This window comes from Aptenodytes patagonicus, chromosome 3 (assembly GCF_965638725.1).
Source record: "Aptenodytes patagonicus chromosome 3, bAptPat1.pri.cur, whole genome shotgun sequence".
In the NCBI taxonomy this organism is placed as follows: domain Eukaryota; kingdom Metazoa; phylum Chordata; class Aves; order Sphenisciformes; family Spheniscidae; genus Aptenodytes; species Aptenodytes patagonicus.
Window position 1 is genome coordinate 8,962,676 of NC_134951.1, and position 20,828 is coordinate 8,983,503.

The 20,828-nt window shown below is 37.1% G+C and overlaps 1 protein-coding gene across 3 annotated transcripts in view; it reads left to right on the forward strand.

Moving 5' to 3' along the window:
- Nucleotides 1–20,828, forward strand: part of ATAD2B (ATPase family AAA domain containing 2B) — an 82,015-nt gene that overhangs the window by 56,768 nt on the left and 4,419 nt on the right. For 2 of the 3 annotated variants that reach the window (XM_076332699.1, XM_076332700.1), the window contains exons 24-27: nucleotides 3,903–4,040; nucleotides 16,572–17,267; nucleotides 18,893–19,020; nucleotides 20,181–20,309. In XM_076332699.1, the coding sequence (XP_076188814.1) occupies nucleotides 3,903–4,040; nucleotides 16,572–17,267; nucleotides 18,893–19,020; nucleotides 20,181–20,309 (1,091 nt within the window). The remainder of the gene's footprint in view (nucleotides 1–3,902; nucleotides 4,041–16,571; nucleotides 17,268–18,892; nucleotides 19,021–20,180; nucleotides 20,310–20,828) is intronic. The other variant, XM_076332701.1, reaches the window with a different exon arrangement.

Consider the following 20,828-nt stretch of genomic DNA (forward strand, 5'->3'; position numbering starts at 1 on the left):
AAAAAACTGCATTATTTGATTTCTAGGTTGAATTTGGCTGGTCTTAACTTATAGCTGCTGGTTCTTGAAATGCTTCTGTCAGTAGATTGAAGACCCTTTGTTAATAAATTTCTTTAAACTATCCCAAGTATCTGTAGGCTTTCTCTTCTTCAGGTTAAAACGGATACAGTTCCTTTTATTTAACAGTTGGACTTGATGATCTTAAAGGTCTTTTCCAACCTAAACGATTCTATGATTTTTCCCATTCAGTCATGCATTTTTTTGTCTAATTCTGTACAAGCTTCCAATGTGCGTCTTGAATTGTGGGTAAGAGAACCAATTGTAATTCACTGTGGTTGTAAAATAGAACTAATATAATGCCTTCATTTCTCCTCTGTACTTTTCTATTAGAAGTATAAGAATATTCACAATTCTGGCCTTAGTGTCATGCTGAGAGCTGTGCTCAGTTAATTATCCATTATGAGTCCCCCATGATTGTTAAAGGTTATTGCTTCCGAGGTTAAAGTAACTGTAAGAGCTCTTTGTTACAGAGAGTGACTTGTAAGTAGCTTGCAAGTCTCCCAAGAGGTGACTGGAACGCTGCCCTTCTTTTTGTGGCAGTGACCAAGTAATACATATTTCTGGGGGCAAAACCTGCAGATGCTGTTGAAAGAGGTGGATTTTCAGAAGTCATAATTAAGGCTGATGGTGTCATGCAATGAACTTGTTAAATCAGAAAAAGAAGATTCTATTGATGTCAGATGCTGGTTAGTGGACCTTCAGATATAGGTAGGTGACTAGCAGTACCAGTTTGTGAGTGACAACAGCTCATGTACAACAATGGACAGATTTCAAAGTGCATTCTAGGCATTGGCGTGGAAACTGTTACAGTGTCACAGATACCTGCAAGTCACATTTCAAAGATGCTCGTGCATTTGGACCACATTGTGGTGGTTTCAAGAACAAATGAGCTCTGCAGTTGGTCCAGCTGCAGCATGTGGAAGGCTGAGATCACTTACTGGATTAGCAAGGGCAGAAGATTTGGAATGCGTGGAAGAAACTTTTAGATTAACTGGTTATGAACGAAGAAATATATCAAGCTCTTGAGGTCTGAGGAAACCTCATGCTGTAAGGCAAGCGCAAGAGATTGTCCTATCCCTAGATCAGGAGTTGTGTCAAAGATTGTGGTGTAGAACATCAAGAAGATGGCACTTCAGGCACGTAGTCTTGGCACTGGTCATTGTAATGGATGGAAGGGATGTGAATGCTGATCAACCTTGCCATTACTCCCATTTTGCCCTACAGAATATGCTCAGCAAGACAGCAGATCTGCTGATCTCAGCAGATCAGCAAAATCACAGTGCATCTTTTGGTCTAGACTTAGACACGTATCCCATTTTGGAACATTTTGGACAAGGGACGACAAAGGCGTATACTTGCATTTTCTTCTTTTGATTGGATGTCCACAAGGTTATTAAGGGATTTCTGGTTTCTTCTTTGGATTGATTACCAGATGGTCAGGTATAGAAGCGATCCCCTGATCCTCCTTCTTCCCCTCTGCTTCATAATAAGAGTATATTTTGAAATAATGGAATGTTTCAATGAGGAAATACTTGGGGAAAACCGTGTAAACAGTGTAAACTATGCCTTTTGCTGTCCAAAAGCTCTTTGCAACTGGTCACTTAAATGCAAGGGTGGTTGCTCATACCAGGCTGTTTTTCTGAGTGCAGCTACCCAATGAAATCATGCTGAATTGGGCAGCCAGCCTTGTTGCCTGACCAATGTATGAGACTCAGTGGTGGGAATTGGACCCTTAAGTACTTCTCTTTAATATCAACAAGAGATGTCCAAGCAAGGCCTTAAAATGAATGTTGAGAGTGATGTCATAGTGAGTGTCCTTCACTGTGTGATGCATAGCAAGCTTTTTTTCAGCTCTGAGTACCCTAAGCTTCTCTTTTCATCTTCCTTTAAAAGTGCCAGACTGGCATGTGTACACTCTGACGGGGGGGGGGGGGGGGAAACCCCACCATTCAGTGTCCACATTTCCCTGCATATATGTCTGGACTCAGCTTGATAAAGGATCCTCCCTTCAAGCCTTGCCAGAATTAAAATTCTTAGCTTGCCAACAGCAGTCTTGTGAAAGAAGGGCAATAATGCAAACAGTGGGACTGTGGAAAAAAAAGTCCAGGTCATGCTGGACTGGAACTAGTGGTTCTTGGACTGAATATAAAACTTGCATTAATACCTGCTCAGAAGAGGTCAAGGTAATGTTGCAGTCACAGATTGAGTCAGAGTGGGTGGCTGTGGCCATCAGAAAGGAGATTTGTCTTCTGACAAAAAGAACATGCCCTGTACTTGGTTAGATCTTGGCCAACATTTTCTTGGCTACATTTGGAAAGACTTCAACATTCAACATGAGATTTGGATGGAATTGAGCAAGCTGATCTGCGTGAGGCTTCTCATAGATTCTCTGGAAATGTTATCAAGTGTTTCTGTCTCTCAGAATCACAGAGGAGTCTGGAAGGCAAATGACACATACTGTAGGCTTTTTAATCTTTACCCAGTTGAAAAGCCATTGATTTTCTGAATTGTGCCATGTATTAGCTCTTAATTTATTTCCAGGATACTGAAGATGAGGGTTAAGGCTAAAAAGCTCCATATCCATTTTCATGACAATTCTCTTGGCAAGTTATTTAGCAGTCTGACATAGTTTTAAAATGGAAGGTATTTTCTATATCACTTTCTTTTTGCACAACTTTTCTGGTTTTTTTGACAGATCTGCCGTTTTTGTTTAGTACTGAGGCTGGTGACCAATCTCAAAAGAAGTACTGCAGTGTAACAGAATGATAAACTGTATAATAAAATTAGTATCTAGACGTTAAACTAGAAGTTCTTGTATTACTGAGATGAGGTGCTGTTGAAAGATGGTAAATCTAAGAATAACAAGTTTTAAGTCGGTAAATTAAGAACAACGTATGCTAGGTTATTGGAATTTGCAGCTTGCTGAAACCAGCAGATAACAAGGTAGAAGTGGTGGATGTTTTGAGTAATGAAATATGTTTGATACGCAGTTTAAAATATTTGTAATGGTATTTAGAAACTTACACTGTAACTATTAACTGTTAGGTGAGAGTTCCTTTGTGAATCTTTTAATTTCTGCATCCATCAGTTTTAGAGCTTCTTGTCAGCTCGTGATCGCTTGGTTCTGGTTACTATTGGAGACATGGTATGACATTTTGAAGATTGTTTTAGTGGATGGATAGGAAATTCTAGTTCACAAATATGAAACTTCAGAGATTCGTTTATGTCTTTAAAATGTGCTTAACCAATATGAAAGTTTGCATTTTTAGAATTTAATTTAAAAAATTATGAAATAGTAGAAGCTATGAGATGAACTTATATTACAGAAAGCAAACCAGACTTTGTTAAAAGCAGAATTGCATTTTCTTAATCTAAGAGCTCATATTGACTCTGAAATGGATCCATTTTACATAACAGAGATCATGGTGACAATACAAGGTTTTTATTAAGATACTCTTTTTGATATGGCATATAATGCCATTATGAATTGCCACTTATTTTAAATCATCTGTTTAAAATTAGGAAAAATTGAAACTGTCAATAAGAATTTGCTTTATAGAGCAAATACGGATAGAAGAGTGCAATCTTTGGGGACCCAAGTGTTGAGAGACAGTCGTATTTTTCTAAGCCGTCAGAGCTGACAGTTTTAAGATCATGCAACCAGTAAGTTATTTTGTCAGTAGAAAACAAATATTCTTGATTCTAATCTTTGTTTTGAATGTCCAGCTAAATATTAATTGATGTGTTCTTATTGCAGCATGGTATCCCAAGTTTCTTTTTAAATTCAATAATTTTATGCAGCTTGGTTTATTTAAATAGGTATGGTTATCTTCTATATGCAGGCTTATCAGTAACAGCAGAACAAATAAATCCTCATGGTTCCACTGTACGGAAAACAGAAGCTAGAGTTGAAGAGGCTTTTCGGAACAAACAAAAACCCACAATGGCTGTGTGGCCCAACTCTGCAAATAAATGCGCATGTGAGTACCTTGGATGATAATTGTGCAAAATTAGAGGTACTTCCAATGGCAAACATTTCAGATGTCTCTCTACTACTGTTTACTGATTATTTCCAAAAGTAATTTGAGCATGAAACACGTGGAACTTTAGGAAATACTCTTTTTCTGACTACATGAAGTCTCTGCCCAAGAAGTTATAAAGAAGCAGGATTTCTGTTTTTGTGATAAAGAATAACTGTTTTTCTAACGTAATATGAGTAATAAATTTTTCTTTGTAAAAGACTATTTTCAGTATAAGACAGCTCTGATCCAATGAGAAGATCACTTTTATCTGTTTGATAAGTGTTAAGATTTGTTTGCTCTCTGTGTGTGTATTCACAGGTACATACCTACATGCTGCTTCATATTCTCTCACATGCACTATAGTTATTCACTTCCTATCTTCAGTACATACTATATCATGCTAAAAGTTAGAAAAGAGATTACAAATTTAACTGTATTTTCCTTTATGGTACCTGGTTTTCAATAGTCAGTACCCATTATTGGAGGATGTTAAGATACTCTTGCTGCAGCCTGCTGAATTAGTCCAGTTAATTGATCAAAATCTCTAGATCTGTGAGGAGTGACTGTTTAACTGTGGTGAGGTAATCAGAGGCACTGCTAATTATTTTCAAGAGGTAAGTTGAGTAGAACAGGTAAATACACAACAAATATTTTTGTTATAAACAAAATAAAGACTATAAGAGAAAGTGGGTGTGAGGGATACACTGATAGTTGTGCATGGCTTTCCTGCTGAAGATGTGGAATCCATTATTAATATATTATTAATAGCATTACCAATTATTGCTTAATAGGCAAACTGATAGATTGGAGCGGACTGATATTCATTGGTCTATGTGCTCTCCTTCATGGTGCTTTTCCTTGATGAGAAAGAGTTTTCTAGGCACGGTGATAACTGCCCAGAGATGAACATTGTTTATATATGAATGGTGGTGTTGATGTCAAAGAGTTTAATTAATTAGAGGTGTATGGTTTTATTTCCTGAAGCTGTAATTTCTTCCGTTAAAGGAATTAAAGTCAATTGTACAGAGTTATGGCTTGAATAAATTGTTATATAATAAATTGATGATGCAGATCCAAGCTGTTCTTTATTCATTTGGCAGCTTGTGCAAAAACAGAGAGAGGAGGGAAAGGATTCTCAATTTTTTTTTTTTTTGTTTCCGATGAAATACAAGATAGAGATTCTCACTCTGGCTGATCTACAGAGCACTTTCTGGGCTCTGCATGCTGTGCAGCAGACGGTAGGGTTTATAGACCTCCAAACCAGACGTCTCTTGGGAAGAGAGCCATTATTGGTGACTTGTATAAAGAGAAGCTCTGATACCTCTGCTCTCTTCTCCACTTAATGTTGTGGATGCAGTGGCAGTCGTTTGAAAACTAGAGCCATCGACTGAAAAAAACTGCCAGTGTTCCTGTGTGTAAACAAAAAAGAAGTTAGTGTTAAGGCACTGCTGTTATTCTGGTGATTTAGGTTGGAAGGCAAGAAAATTTGAGGCTTAGTGGTATTTGGGACTATGGTCAAATGAAAATCTGCCTTTTACCGCTGAGTCTGGGAAAGGTAGCTAGTCCAGGAGGATTGTGATGCATCTGGTAATCAAGAGAGAGAACCAAGAATTGATGGGCAATCAGAAATCTGCAGAAGGAATTCAAGTAGTACACGGGCACACTTAAAGATTGGTGCGGTAAGTTCAGTAGAGACTAGAAACTAGGAAGAGAGACAGTCTTAGAAGGGTGTTGGGAGGAAGGAGCTGGAGCAAAGTGAGAGCAGAACTGAGCAGATTGTAGGGAGCTCGTATAGCAGCAAATTATATGGTGGACTGTGATTGTATAAATGGAAGAAACAAATTTAGAGAAGATTTCTGAACAGAGACGATTTTAGAGGTAGAGTTGAAATTTTTTTATGGTCAAGAACTAATATTTTTTTTTAAGACTAAAATGTATTACACAAGCAGAGTAACAAGGATGATGATTCATGTATTTTAATTACACAGGATAAAACCCGTACTTTCCAATTAATAATTTTGAAAACCTTCCATTTTTTTCTGCTATTTGAACTTGAATTAGTTTTTTTCCTTAGATAAATCTAAGGAAAAAATCATGAATCATAACATTATTTTCCTGATTAAATTAATTTTTTAGGAGCTTTGTTTACAGTATTTTAGAAAATAGCTGCAAAAAGGTCGATTCGGATGAAGCACTTGAGAACCCTACAGGAAATTATTGGCAAGCATCTTCACTAAAAACAGAGTGGACTACAGACGGGGCAGCAGCCTTCCCCAGTTTAAAGCCCTGTTTACTGTTCGGGGCTAGTACAATAGAGAATGAGAGTTAGTTTATCATGTGTTGGTTTTTCTGAGGTTATGTATTTTCTATGAAACTTTATTTAGTTTTTTAGTTACCTATTATTTTGTGATTTCTTTAATTTTTCTAATGTATTTTAGTTTTTTTTTTTTAATTTGATTAGATCAGATGGGCTATCAGAAATGTGGCACAAAATAGTTGTTCTATTTGAAGGCATGGTGATATGCGTTCCCGAGTTAGATTTAATCTGCAAGTTCCATTTCCCTTGTTGAAGGTACACCTATGGTGGATGGTGTATCACAGTGTACATGAGTTTTAAAAGCATTGCATTACTAGAAGCTGCTGAAAATCCATTTGGGAGAGTTCTGCCACAGATAATTTAAAATATTTCCATATTGACTGTGTATTTTGAGAAAAGTGCAAGTGTTCTGGTGGGAACTTAGGATGGGACATAGGTCAAAAGCCTGGCATAGGTAGTTGTATGATCATACAATCACAAAATTGCTGTGGTTGGAAGGAACCTCTGGAGATCATCTAGTCTAACTCCCCTGCTCAGAGCTGGTTGCTCAAGGCTGTGTCCAGTTGTGTTTTGAGTATCACCAAGAATGGAAAACCTCTTCTAGTGCTTGGCCACTCTCATAATAATTCCTTTTTCTTAATTTTGAATTGAATGTCTTGTATTTCAATCTGTGCCCATTACCTCTTGTCACTGGGCACCGATGAGAAGGGTCTTGTTTCTGCTTTGTATGTACGAGTGTGGAAAAGGAAACTACCAGCAATGTGCAGTTTGGTGTGTCTGGTAAATTAATCATTGCTAAGTGGTTTAGATACACGTTAGCGCATAAAACATTAGTGTCCCTTTAAACATTGGGATGCTGTATAGTAAAACTTTGTCCTACTGCTCTATTTTGCCAGTAGATGGAGTACGTTGCATATTATTTTACTGTCTTGCAGTTCTTCCTTTAGCGTTACATATAAATAAACTGTACAGGGAAGATTTGGTTTTACTTTCTTACCTTTTTTTTCAGTATTTAACAATAATATATTGTAGTGATAGGCTGCAGATTTTGTTTTCTTCATAGAGAAGATGTCTTTTATGCTGTATGATAAAAATGATAGCTGTGAAAATGGCATTTGGAGCAAATAAAAACATTGAAATATTTTGTTATGTGAAGTATTAAAAATACAAGTTTTATATAAAAATCGTTTTATGAAATAGGAAGTAAACACACTGCTAACTTTTCCCAATAATTGAAGTGATTAGTGGTCTCTATAGAAAGAACTGTAGGGAGATCAAGCAAGGATACAAAAAACTGCTGCAGAAAATGTAGTTCCTAAATAAATAATAATTTGTGCACCTTCCCCCCCGGCCCCCCCCCCCAATTGGCAATCTTTGCTATCATACAAAACTATGTGTTTCTGCTTTATAATGGAAAGGAAGTTTTGTTTTGGCAGGAGTATTTATAAAAAAGATTTTTAGAAAGAAAAGGTCTTTTGTTTATAATCTTTCTCAGAAACTCTTTTGTTCTCAGTCTTTGATTTTCGTCTGTTTAGTCTCTTTTCTTTGACCTCTCTGATACAGTGGTGTCAGTGATCGCTGTACTTCAGGCATTCATAGGACTACGGTAATTCCTTATCAAAGGACATGGCAGACTGGTGCCATATGGCTTTTATTATTTTAACTATTTTCTGTCTTTTGGACTAGTTCTGAATTTGGATTCAGAATTTGGATATTGGCACATTAACAGTCATCCAGATGCTAACGTTAAAATCCTGGTAGCTGCTGATGTTTTGTCACAAATCCTACACTTGCTACTGTTTTCTTTTCTCCTCCTGCTCTCCAGAAAAGGGATTTGACTTGGATTAATTCTTGCTTGAGATAGAGGCAAGTACTGTAACTTGAAAAAGACCATTAAAAATGATTTTCTGGAATTTGAGGACATCTTTACTCAGAGCTGAGACAACTGTCTCTCTTGTTTCTTTATCACTTTGTGCTGGGTAGTGTAGGAGTTGGCATTCTGGATGAGAGTAGTTTGATCTCCTGTATCTGATGCTGGCTTCAACCAGATGCTTTAAAAGGAAGTTGCAAACATTTGAGAAATAAAAATTATTTTTTTCATGCCTGAATTTGAAGGAAATACCAACTTAGCTGATTCTGAGTTGGTTAACAGTTCTTTTAAACCCCATAGGCTTTGTAATTCTTCTAATTTAAAATGCCATTTAGTGAATTTATGGGACTTCTACTAAATCCTGACTGCCTGTTCTTTTTTGCGATCCCATCAAACTTTTGGACTCAGTGGTATCTAGTGGCAAAGAAACTTTCTTTCATCGCTATTAAATACCTGCCTCTTGAATTAATCAAATGTCTTTTTTCTCTGACAGAGGGCAAAGAGGGTCCTACAATTGACCTGATCAGTGACTTTTTTTTATATTCTCTTGTTTTCCATCTCCTTTCTAACTCAGTAATGCAAGATTGCTCAGCCTCTCTTAAGAAGGTTTTCCTGAAAGCATTAGCACCACCTTTCTTATAAACATGGTAAAAAGAGAGACTTTTTAGAAAAAGGTTTTTTTAATGAGTTCTTCTAAAATAATTTTTTTTTCCCCCCTAAGTGGTATGCACAAGTGATGTAATAAAAAACAGTTTTCAGACCTTTTAGATATATCTTACTCCTTCCTCCCCTTTGAAAACTGTGGCAATGTTTGCTTTAAATTGTTTACAGACTTGGTGTAAAGTTTTTGTCTGCAGAAGGTGTTGATTTTCTTGTGTTTATTACCTATTTCTTAACTTCAGTTTTCTTTGTATATTTCTTTCTAATTCTGCCTCCTTGACACAGAAACCAACCAGCAGCCATGAGCCTTTCAGATATGTGATACAAATGAATGCTATAAACTCTATTGAAAGTAATTTTAATTAGAGTGGGAGCCTCTTCTCTGCTTGTGAAGTTGCAGGAGAACCTTGTGTTTGTTCATGGCTCTCTTGCAGCAGGGAAGGTGTCATTCAGTAGTCCTTAAGAGCCAACTTAATGTACCAAAAAGGTAAATAGCTGTAATAGTTGCTATTGTACAAAGCTATTCAGCAGAGGGAAAATGAGCAGATCTGTAGAGGTGGAAAGTCTAAAACTGATCTCTGGAGGTGATATTAATCTGATTGTCTCTTCTCTTTTGGCCTAATTTTCTCTTTAATTTTCCTATGTGACTGTCTTGTCATGTACTTTACTAACATAATTACTCTGGTTTCATGTAAATTACATTTTTAGCTTGGTTTCCCAAGAAAATAATACCTGTGCTCTCTGTCCATCTCTGCTCCCCTAATAACTTCTGAATCATTTAGCCGGGTTCAGACAGATTTGACAGGAGTTGAGGGCTGAAAGACTAGATTCCTGCAGGTTTTGTGAAAATTGGTAGCTGGATAAATCTAGGCATCTACAGAAGGAAAAGGGTATACACTGAAAATGGTAGTTACCTGTTCTGCCTGGCCTTGTTAGCTGATCAGTTAAAACATTGTATTGGCCGGGCATGGCATGCACACCTCAGATGTAGTATATCTTGTGTCCTGTTCAGCTGGGGTGGGGAGAAACAGAAGATACTGGGAGAGTTTTGTGAGAAATATTGGGAAGAGCTTGAGTTGAGAGCATTACAGGGGATGGTAGGGGAAAGCAGTTGACGAGGGGGAGAAAATGCTGGGGATACTGCAGCCAAGATTTTTTTTTGGAAACATGCTTCATCTCCTTCTTATGGAACTTGACTCCTCCTTGTTGAGTAGAAGTGCCTAGGTTCTTCAAGTATTTGTTTACATAACATAAACTGTTACATATGCTGATGGAGATCATAAATATGTTAAGTTGCTGCATACAGGTTTTTTTAATGTATTTTGTCAGGTCTGTGCCTTGAGTGCCTTCCATCTAGGTGAAGAAAATGACATGTCTTGTAGGGGTTAGTTCCACAGTCACTTCAAGCTGGTCAAACTGCAGGTTACTACTAAAGGGGCTGTTTTGCCTTTTTGCTGGTTGCATATTCCCACCATCTCCCCTGTGCCAACACCATCATTCATGAGTTGGAAAGCTCAGCTGGGGAACTGAAGATGTTGAAAACTAACCCAGAAAAAAACCCATAACATTTCAGATGGATTTAGTTCCCTTATCTGTTTTACTGCAGGAAGAGTAGTGCCAGCACAAATGAGGTAGTGAAAATGCTATAGCTGGCTCTGGAGGGAGAAATGGCTTTGTCTGTTAGTAGAAGCTGGCACCTCATTTTACTTTTCAAGCCATTGTGGAACTGTGCTCTGTTCTTTCTTGCTGCTTATCTCTGACTGCAGTTTGGGACTTTGTGACTAAAAACTCTAGAGACTTTCAAGGGGACTATTCAGTGCCCCTTGGTAAGGAATGCAGAGCTACTGGAAGCAGCTAAATTACTGTGGCAGATGTATAGATATCCTGGATGCTGCACAAGAGCGCAAATTGCTGGTAATAAGTGCTTTCTCAAGGCTTTTGGTTACTTTACACACAAGACATCAGAAAGAAATTTAGGGTTTTGATCATGGAAGAAAAACTTGAAACAGGTGCGTTGCTTCAGGTGGTTCTTGATGATACTGCAGACACAAAATCTAGATCCACGGTGATCTTGCTTGCCATAGGAATCTCCTTTGGATTTTAATACCCAGGAATCCTTCATGAAATAACGGTAAAAAGAGAGAATCTACTGCTTGATGGATGTGAGTTTTATCACTTTAAGGACAGAGGATTCACATTCTCTGATGGACTTTTAAGCAGTGCAGAGACATATAAGGGTTGTCTTTTCTGCAGCATAAAGTGAACTTGTTAGCCTCCACTAATACTGTACTGCACTCAATATACTGTAGTAGTCAAACTACAGGAATTTCAAGAGAAACATCTGCTTTGACTGCTACATTAGAGTTCCTCCACATTAAGGCAAACACACTTGCTTGTTAATGATTGACAATCTTTGAATCCTTTAATTGTATCTGCTTCCTTTTCCAACTGTTAACTTTATTTCTGTATAGTCTGCAGTTCTGTCACTGTACTGCTGGATTTGAGGGACAGCAACAGTGTATACCTCAACTTTGAAGCTTCTGTACCATTCACCCGTGGTTTTGAGATCTGTTTTCCTGAGACCATACTAAACAGAAAGGTGACAGTTACCTCTAGATCTTGCAGAAATACTTCAGGAATGTGGGAAGGATTTGAGATTTTTTTGTTTGTATTGTTTTGGCTTTTTTTTGACCATCACTGTTCTTGGATATCCAAGAACTGTACTCTGCTCTGGACAGGGTTGCTGTGCACCCCTAGATAAGGGTGCTTATGACAACATCTTCTGGTGAAATTACTTGATGTATCTGACTTGGGAGTCTTAAGGCAGAACCTGCCAGTGGGTGAGAATTTCTGAAAGTCCGCTACAGGTTTCATTTTACTTAACTTGTACCTAGAGGACTAGTCCTTCTGAAGTAAGTACAGAATTTATTTTTTAATCGTGGGAGGCCACCTCAGGGGAAAATGCTGTCTGCCTTAAGTTTAGGGATCTTTCAGCTGACTCTCAAAGTGTCTCAACATAGGAATGAAGAATTGAGAAACCCCACTTACTGTTTAAAAAAAATGTAGACTAAATTTGTATTCAGTGATTAATTACATTGTATTACATTGCACTTCTAAAAAATGCCATCTGCATAGACTGTGCAGCTTAGGGGGAAAAAAAAAAAGAGTGGGAAGGGTTCTTTTTGATACCTACTTCATGTGAACCCAAGTGAAATGTTATGTGACTCGTGGTCAAACAGGTATTTATTGCCATTAAAAATTCTGAATAACGATTTACAAAAAAGCAAACCAGAAGGAAGCTACAATGAGGATCCCCTTGGCAAACCTATAGAGGTTTTGTGAAGATTATAGAGGGAAGAGTTCAGCAATTCAGAAGGCAAGTGAATGTATTCATGTGTGAATAATTGGTATTAGAATAGTTTGAGTTATAGAAACTCAGTTCTATGAAGCAGGATTCTTCTGACAATAGTATTTCTACTGCCAAAAGACTGGGTATCAATGGGTAGATTTCAGATGAGTAGTTTTAAAAGAAGTAATTTAAAAGGTATTAAGGCATTAACTTGCAATTGTATATACTCCTATTAATTTTTTTAACAAAGTTAACTCAAAGTTTTTCTGCTGTAAATAGCTATCCCATTCTGTTACTTACTGAAAACTTTAATGTGTCATGGATCATACTGACTATAAAATAAAAAGTGTGGGATTCTGCTCTTGTTAGTTTACACTCTTATAAAATATCAGCGTTACGGTAGAGGAGAGGGGACTCCGGGTTAAGTTTATTTTTTAGCAGCAATCCATTAACCTATTAGTTCCTGCCCATTAGCCCTTTAGTTTTGCATCAGTTTTACCCTGTGGTAGCTCCTTCCTTTTTGAATCATATTCAACTGTCTTGCAGGATTCAGAGATAAATTTTACTCTTTCCTGCCTCATATGACGGCTTCTCAGGTCCATGTTATTCTCGCAGTAGTGCCTTTTTCTTTCCAGTAGATATAAAGAGAATCAATGATGATGAAATCTGGCGTTGACTTCTACGCCTGGTGGCATGGTTCCTTGCTGCATTAAACACTCCTCCTACTTGTACCACTCCCTTAGCTTTGCTGGGGGAAGCGGGCAGGACAGAAAGACAGACGGGTGGTGGGTTTTGTTTTTAAATGTTGTATTCCTTGCTCAACTTTTCACTCTTCCTAGAGGCTTGTCTGTCTGTAAAAAGGAAAAATCTGTGTAATGATGTTAGGGGTGCTAAGGATCTGAAACCAAAATTTCTTCTCATAGCCCAAAAGACATTCCTTTGCACAGAGCGATACAGCCTAGGTGAGAACAAAAAGGCGTAGTTTTGAAGGGACAGTTTAAATGTAAGAACTAGAAGTCTACTTTCAATATGATCAAGAACATAAAAACTGGTGAATGGGCTCAAAGATGTATTAGGTAGGGGGCTAAGAACCTCACTGAGGTCATGAAAATGATGTGGGCAGTTTTGTGTTAAATAAATTCACATGAGAGATTTAGGTGGATTTATGAAAGTCTGAGGAGACAAGGCTTCAGTGGCTGGGATGGAAGGGGTTGAAAGCAAGAAGGCTTTTATTTAAATGACTGGAAAAAAGTTGATTCTTAGAAGTATGGGGACAAAAAGAATCAGGATTTTGGAAGTGTTGGTCACCTGTTGGTTACAGGTCTGGGTGGCTCAGGTGATGATGGTACTGCCTTGAAACAAGAGCTGTTAAGAGTCTGGGAGGGAAAAACTTTAGCATTAACTGAGTTCTATTGACTAAATGTGGGTGAAAACCCAAAGTAGCTAGATTATTGCTTTTGTCAGTACAAATACTATTAAATGTTAGGAGGGCATGTTCTGCAGTATCTGGCAATGAAATGCTGTTCTTTCCTAAATCTCAGGAGTTGGTTGGAGGTATAATTTTTTTTTAAATATCGTGACATAACACCAGTTTTACAGTAATAGCAATGTTTCAACCAAAGCTCTGTTTTGTGTGCATACTTTGATGAGGTAGCTGAAAAATTTCCTGCGTTTACTGGTTTTGATGCAGTGTAAACCTCAGAATTCCTGGGAGGACATCTTCTGCGGCACTCTTTGTGGTTGCTTTGTCCTAATTAAAAACAGCAATAAAAAACATGCACAATGTATGTTCAAATAGTACTGCATGAGAGAGCGAGCGAGCGAGCTGGACTTGCTGACTGTCGTTTAGGAAGACTTGAAATTTAATGAAATTTGTAATACAAGGATTAATTCCATTTTACTTTAATGTGATTTCTCCCACACTTAGGAATTTTAGGAATGTAACTGTGTGTTTAGGCAAATTACGGGTTCTCATTCCAGGTAGAGCTCACAGGGTAGACAAAACAGATGCACTAGTAAAATGGGCATATTTAAAGTACAATTCATTCATATAATAAATGTCAAATACATTTGACATTATATCTGACTCTTTCAGCAAAGTCAGCCTAAAAAGCCAAAAATCAGTGTATCTTTAAAAATTTCAACTTTCTTATTAATTTATACACTTGAGGACATACTAAATTTCCTTTAAAAGACTTTTACTCCCCTTCTGTGTTTTATTTACCCATCTTTGGAGTTGACCTGAGGCTGAACCCATTGCCTAATGGGGGACTTTTTTTTGTCTGTAAGTTTACATTTCCCTCTTTAGTTTCAGATTTGCTGCTTCTGTTATTAATGAAAATCTCTTGCACAATCTAGGGGAAGATTACATGAGCTCCTGAAAAGTTATGTGAATAGGTTGTAGTTTGTCATTAATAAAACAGTGACACTGACTGTAGAAGCCGCTATCAAATCTACAAAATAGCTGGAGAAAGGGGATTTTTTCCTCAAATCTTAGTTCTCCATAAGGATTATTTGTAACAATAAATACACATTCCAAGTGAGACTATGTTTTTATTGCAATGTGATTGTATCTTTAGATAGCTTTAAAGCTAAAAGGTTAAGATTTATTCCTAATGTAGTGGTTAAATTTGCATACGCCACTCATGGGGAGGAAATTCTGAAGTACAGCTGTGCTTCTCTGAGCTTCTGTGAATTAATTCTCAACACTTGTACCTTCATAGTGCTTGTATCTTCAAAGCAAGATCTTTGTAACTCAGTGTGAGGCTGGCAGACACAGATCTAGGACTTAATACCCCATAAATCAAAGCAACCTACAAATACGAAGAACATTATGGAGGTGCTCAACATAAGAGTTCATTTTGAAATGGAAGAAAATTTGTTAATCTCTGGTAACTATTGGCTGTGATTTTCAATTATAATCATTTGGCCGCAACTTCAGCAATTTTGCAAAAATATGAGCAGTCTGCATCATTACTTGAATTTGAATGTAGAAGTTTCATTTTTTCCCAATCTCTTCCAAAGTCTTTTCAGCTGTGTCTTGTTAGTGCTCTTGAAAAGGACATTGACAATAGTATTAGGTTTGAATGGTCTTCCTTCTGTATTTGCTGATCATATTGCAAATGTGCCCCCAAACCTCTTTTAGATTGGTGCCTTAATTGTATCCCACTGCAAATAGGTTAGTAAAAAAAAAAAAAGCCCTTTCTGAAAAAAAGCTTATTATGTGATTTTTTTCAAAGGCATAGAAAGTACAAATAAGAAGTAGGAAAAATGAAAAAGTAAGGATGCAGAAGTAATGAAAAAATGTTGCTTCAAGTTGAGTTGCATAATATGGAGGGAAGGCATTGGTGATGAGGCTAGTTTAAAGACCTATGCTTCCCCTTCTGCTTACAGACTCATTGCATAAATGCAGATGTTTGTGAGGTCTTTCTGTGGACAGGGTTGCTAAATGGTCCGGGTCTAAAACAAAGATCCTCATTTTTTAAACCACCTTTTGTCAATGCAGTGAACTTGAGTACAGAGGTGGGAGTGAATGGAAGACTGAGGAGATTTAGCTGATTTAAACAGTGAAGATGTCTTTGAATTGACAGTGGATGTAAATTGAAATGAGAGGTGCTGACTGGATACAGGGCAAAAAGCCTTTTCGCTGTTATGACAATTATGCGTTGGTACGGGATGCTCATGAAGGTCATTTAGTCTGCATCCATGGAGGTTTTCAATATGTGGCTGGATAAAGCCCTGAGCAACCTGGTCTGCTCTCATAGCTGACCCTGTTTTAAGTAGTAGGTCGGACTAGAGGCTTCCTGCTGTCCCTTCCAACCTGAATTATTCTATGAATCCATGGATTGCACTTCCATTTGTTTCATTGTATAAGGATTTCAGATTGCTGAGGTTCTAAAAAGGGAAAATGAGAAAAACTGTCTTTAGAGTCTTCGTTACCCAAATGAAAATGACAGACTGACTTCTACGTCATTGCTTAGCTGTTTTCTTTTAGTGTTCTACCTACAAATGGGTATATGTAAAATACATTTAGAAGGAAAGGCTAGCAGGTCTTCCTTGATTCCATAGTTTAGAGTAGGAACTGTGTACACGACTGAGTGTTCACTCCTTATACTTCTGAAAGTCCTTGGTATCTGTAATTTGCTCACATTGAAATCAACAGACAGCTTTCTTTTTCCTTGAAATGTGAACACATTTGATTGCCTCACACACTACAGCATATTCTAATAGCCTAGTCTGTTTACTGAGGGGTACCTGTGCATCTAAAAGTTTCTTTTTTTCATTGTAATTCAGTTCGAATAAGGAGAAAATCAAGACGGCGCTCACAGTGGGGCAAAGGCATTATTAAGAAGAGGAAAGTCAATAATTTAAAGAAAGATGAAGATGATGCAAAGTTTGCTGATGATGAAAATCATGGAGAGGACAGTAAATTGCTGGAAAATGGAGAGCTAGAGATCAGCACTGACTGCATTGAGGAGAATGGGGAGGAAACAGGAGATCTCTCTATGACAAATGATGAATCCTCTTGTGATATTATGGATATAGATGCAGAGCAGAGGCTTAACAATGGGACATCAGGAAAGGAAAACAACTTTGCATCCACAGAAGAAGAGAGCTCAAATGAATCTCTGTTAATAACCGACAGTGTCACCCTGAGTACTGAAAAGGAATTAAGGAAGGACTCTACATCGAAAGGGGACTGTGTGAATGGAGAGACATCTGTACACAGCTCAGAGGGTATACCTGTTCCAGCATGTCATAATGGTAAAATGGAATCAGTTGATGCTGTTTCACTCTGTGACAACAGTGATGGGTCTAGTAACAGGCAAAAATCTTCATCTGAAGATCAGCCAAAGGAGAAAATGGAAGCTTCCAGTGAAAGTCAAGGAGCTGATCTAGTGAAAGCTGAGTTACCACATTGCAGCAATAATGAAAAAACACTACAGAGCACAGACATTGAAACTAAAGATGCTGAAGCAGATAAAGAAGGTATAGCTTGTTTTCAATGTTTCTGTCCTTATCTTAGTGTCCAAGTTAATGTGTATTTTTAATTGTAATATCTTATGTTACAATTATAATTATATAATATTTTATGAACTGCTGTCTAGTTATTTGAAAATTTTAGTATGCTTACAACATTTAATTCCACATAGATAAATTGGAAGTCCACCCTTGACTTGCTGTAATGTTATCTTAGGCAAGTAAGTGTATCTCCATACTTGCACTATTCTGTTTATTTTTGTAGGCTTTATGGGAAATATTGTAAATACTGAGATAACATTTAAACAATAATTAAAGACTTAAAAAATATTATCAATGCAGATAAATATATATTATATGTTTTGGTCTATCTGTTCTATCTGATCTATATTTTGATCTATATCATCTGTTTTAACTTGTTTTGTTAGAGATTTATGATAAAAGTATCATTGACATTGACCATAGAAATACAGAATGTATTCCTTTAAAAACATTTGCTCATAGCAAAAATTAAAGCAGTTTAACTCATAGTAAAGGCCAGATAAACCATTGTTTATCTATTGGAGAAGGAATCTGGCTTTGGAGTTACAGTCAACACAGTAACAGTGCAGCAAAAGGATAAGGGAAGGAGAAGGGAAATCCTGGTGGTGCATAAAAGAAGTGGCCATGTCCTTTGAAGACAGGAGACATGGTTTCCTTGTGGAAGAGAAATAAAAGCCTTATGCATGATTGCCTTTTTAATTAGCTTTTCAGAATTATCTAAAAGAATGAAATCTTTACTTCAAAAGTTAGCGCTGAGATTTACCAAGTAAATGAGCTTTAATGAGAGATCTGAATTACGAGAATATCACTGTATACATGTTGGCTGTGTTTGTACATACATATTTTCTCTAAGGGTAAGGAGAATAGTAGAAGAAAGGTCCTAAGAATATCAGAAGAAGAGTATGATGTATGTTAAGAGCCTTAATGTTTCTAAATTTAGTAGTTGAATTTTGTATACATTAAGGACGGTTATGATAACAAGGGGTCCTTAGAAAAGGCATTTTAAATAGTTGAGGAGGAGAAAAACAGTGAATGAGTGTAGGGAGAGAATCAGGAGATGTGAAAATATTTTGTTCTCTACAACAGGATTGGACAGCAGCTTTAATACAGAGGTGGAAGAAAACAGAAATGTGTCACAAAAGCATGAAGTTTCAGGAGTAGAGATGTTAGAATGACCGTGGTGATGGAAACAATGGGATGCTTTGGAGAGAAAAATGAGGATTTGATTCACTTAGGCAGAAAGATTTTGAGGGTTAGCTTAATACCTGAATTTCACTTAGAAGCTGTATAATTTGATGTTGCTAAGTAGAAATGATACAATGGAAAAACTCTTTCAGTGACATTCAATTTTCTGTTGGGACTTTGGAGTTTGAAGATGACCAGTTCCATGTGTGTTTTCTGAACTGTGGTTTTGTGCACCTATAAGCATTCAGAATTCTGCAAAGCTGATGAATAATGTGCACTGCTACAGTCATGCTTGCATGGTTCAAAAAAACCCAACAAACCAAACAAGCAAAATCAAACCAAAGGAAAGAAACAAGCTGTTCATTTTGAGAAACTGACAGTGCTGATAATTGTTTTTCAAATTACAGGTATATTCAAAAGCAAGAAAACACGAAAAGTTGCTACAGAACAGTCAAAGCCCACAAATTTGGAGCAGGTCCCAGAGGAACCATCGGATCCCTTACCCTCTGTAGTTGTTGACCATGACAGACTAAAGGTAATAGAAGTGAAAAATGAGTTGAACTGTTAATGAAACTGTCCATGAAAAACGCTTCCTTACACTGTTATGAAGAAACATTTCCTTTATTTTTGACTGCAAGCAATTATTATGGCAGCAGTAACTTTTGAAAATGATTTGTCAATCAGTGTTTTTTGGGTGAAAACTTAATAAAACTACTGAATCCTTACTGTTCCATCATTACTACCTTTACAAATCCAGTAATGGCATAGCAGTCCACTATTTTAATTGCAGTTTTTGCAGGTACTCCTATGTGTTAATTGGACATGCCAGTTACTGAGGAACTGCTGGGTGCCTAGTAATTAGGAGTTAACATCATCTTTTTCTCTTCCCTTGTACATATACTTGGTGGAAAGAACTGTTAGTGGATTGGAAAACAAATTGGAATTTCTGGTGATGTTTTGGCATCATAGACTGAACCCCTGCTACTTAATTTTCTTTCAGTTTTGTCTCTTTTTAAGCAAAGTTACAATAAAATTTGCTGTCTTCTGTTGTAGAAACTAGCTTGACTTACTATGAAATTTAGATCCTGCTTGCTGTGGAGTGCAGATGATAATCTCTTTGGAAACAATAGAAGTGTTACGAGAGGAAAAAAAAATCTTAAAATTTACTATCTGCTACTATATAAAATACACACTTCCACTTTGTGTTTATGAGCAGTTTTACCTGTGTTGTCCCCCTTTCTTTTATTGTACCATTTTTCAACATTTGTGGAATTCCAAATGTGTTTCCATTCAGTACTTCTTACAATTTCATGCCAATGCAAGTTCTTCAAAATGTCTGCTGTAGCTATCAAGGCAGTTTTTATGGTTTGCTTTGTCATAATTATTGACCAAGATACAATAGGATGAAGTATCATTCAAACAGAACAAACATGGCCCCAGCTATACTGAGTATAAAATTTAAGACAAGAAAAAAATGTGTGGGTATAAGCAGAGAAGTGAAAAGAGATGTTGGGTCCTTTTGGATCTACATGGAAGCAGTGGTCTTACTGATAGCCAGGTGTGGTCCATTTTATTTGTATGTGTCCCTCCAAAATAGGGCTTCAAAAGGAGATTGCATTTCTGATTTGTCCTTAAAAAATAAAAAAAAAGTGATTATAAAAACCCTGTTAACCTTACCTTTCGTTGTTCCACCAGAAACTTCTTGATTTAGTGGTTAAGAAAAGTGACAACCTGACTGTTGACCAACTTGAGAGATTGTATTCGCTCCTCAGTCAGTGCATCTACAGACATCGTAGAGACTATGACAAATCACAACTTATAGAGGTGATGTTGTACAGTTTCTTTTATTCTTTATCTGAATTTTGAGACTGGTTTTTCAAGAGCTAAGTTAATCTGTCAATTTATTGTTGTACTAGCAGGCAAAAGCTTTAAATAGACTTTGAGGAAGGTATCTATAAACACAAAAAAGTTTAGTGTAGTAGTGACTTAAAAAACAGAGGTTGTTTCTAATAATACTTTCCTCAGAAAAGGATTAAGAATTTAACCTAAAAGAATGGAGGAAAAAGAGGAGAGAATGCAGCAGCATGGAGAAGCACATGCTAGCGGAGTGAAAATGGAGTAGCAGCAGTTTCCACATTTGTGGTAGGAATAACAGTTGGACGTAGTGGCTACTTTATAGGCACACGGAGCCAACATTGCTGCGGTTGCCCGTACTTGCATTTGCGTAACTAGGCCAAAAAAAAATTACCTCTGCTCCATGCAGTTTGCTGATTGTGACTTTCATACAAGACCTTAAAAGTTTGCAGACTTTCTCTAGATCAGTAAGTATACCCTTGGGAAAGT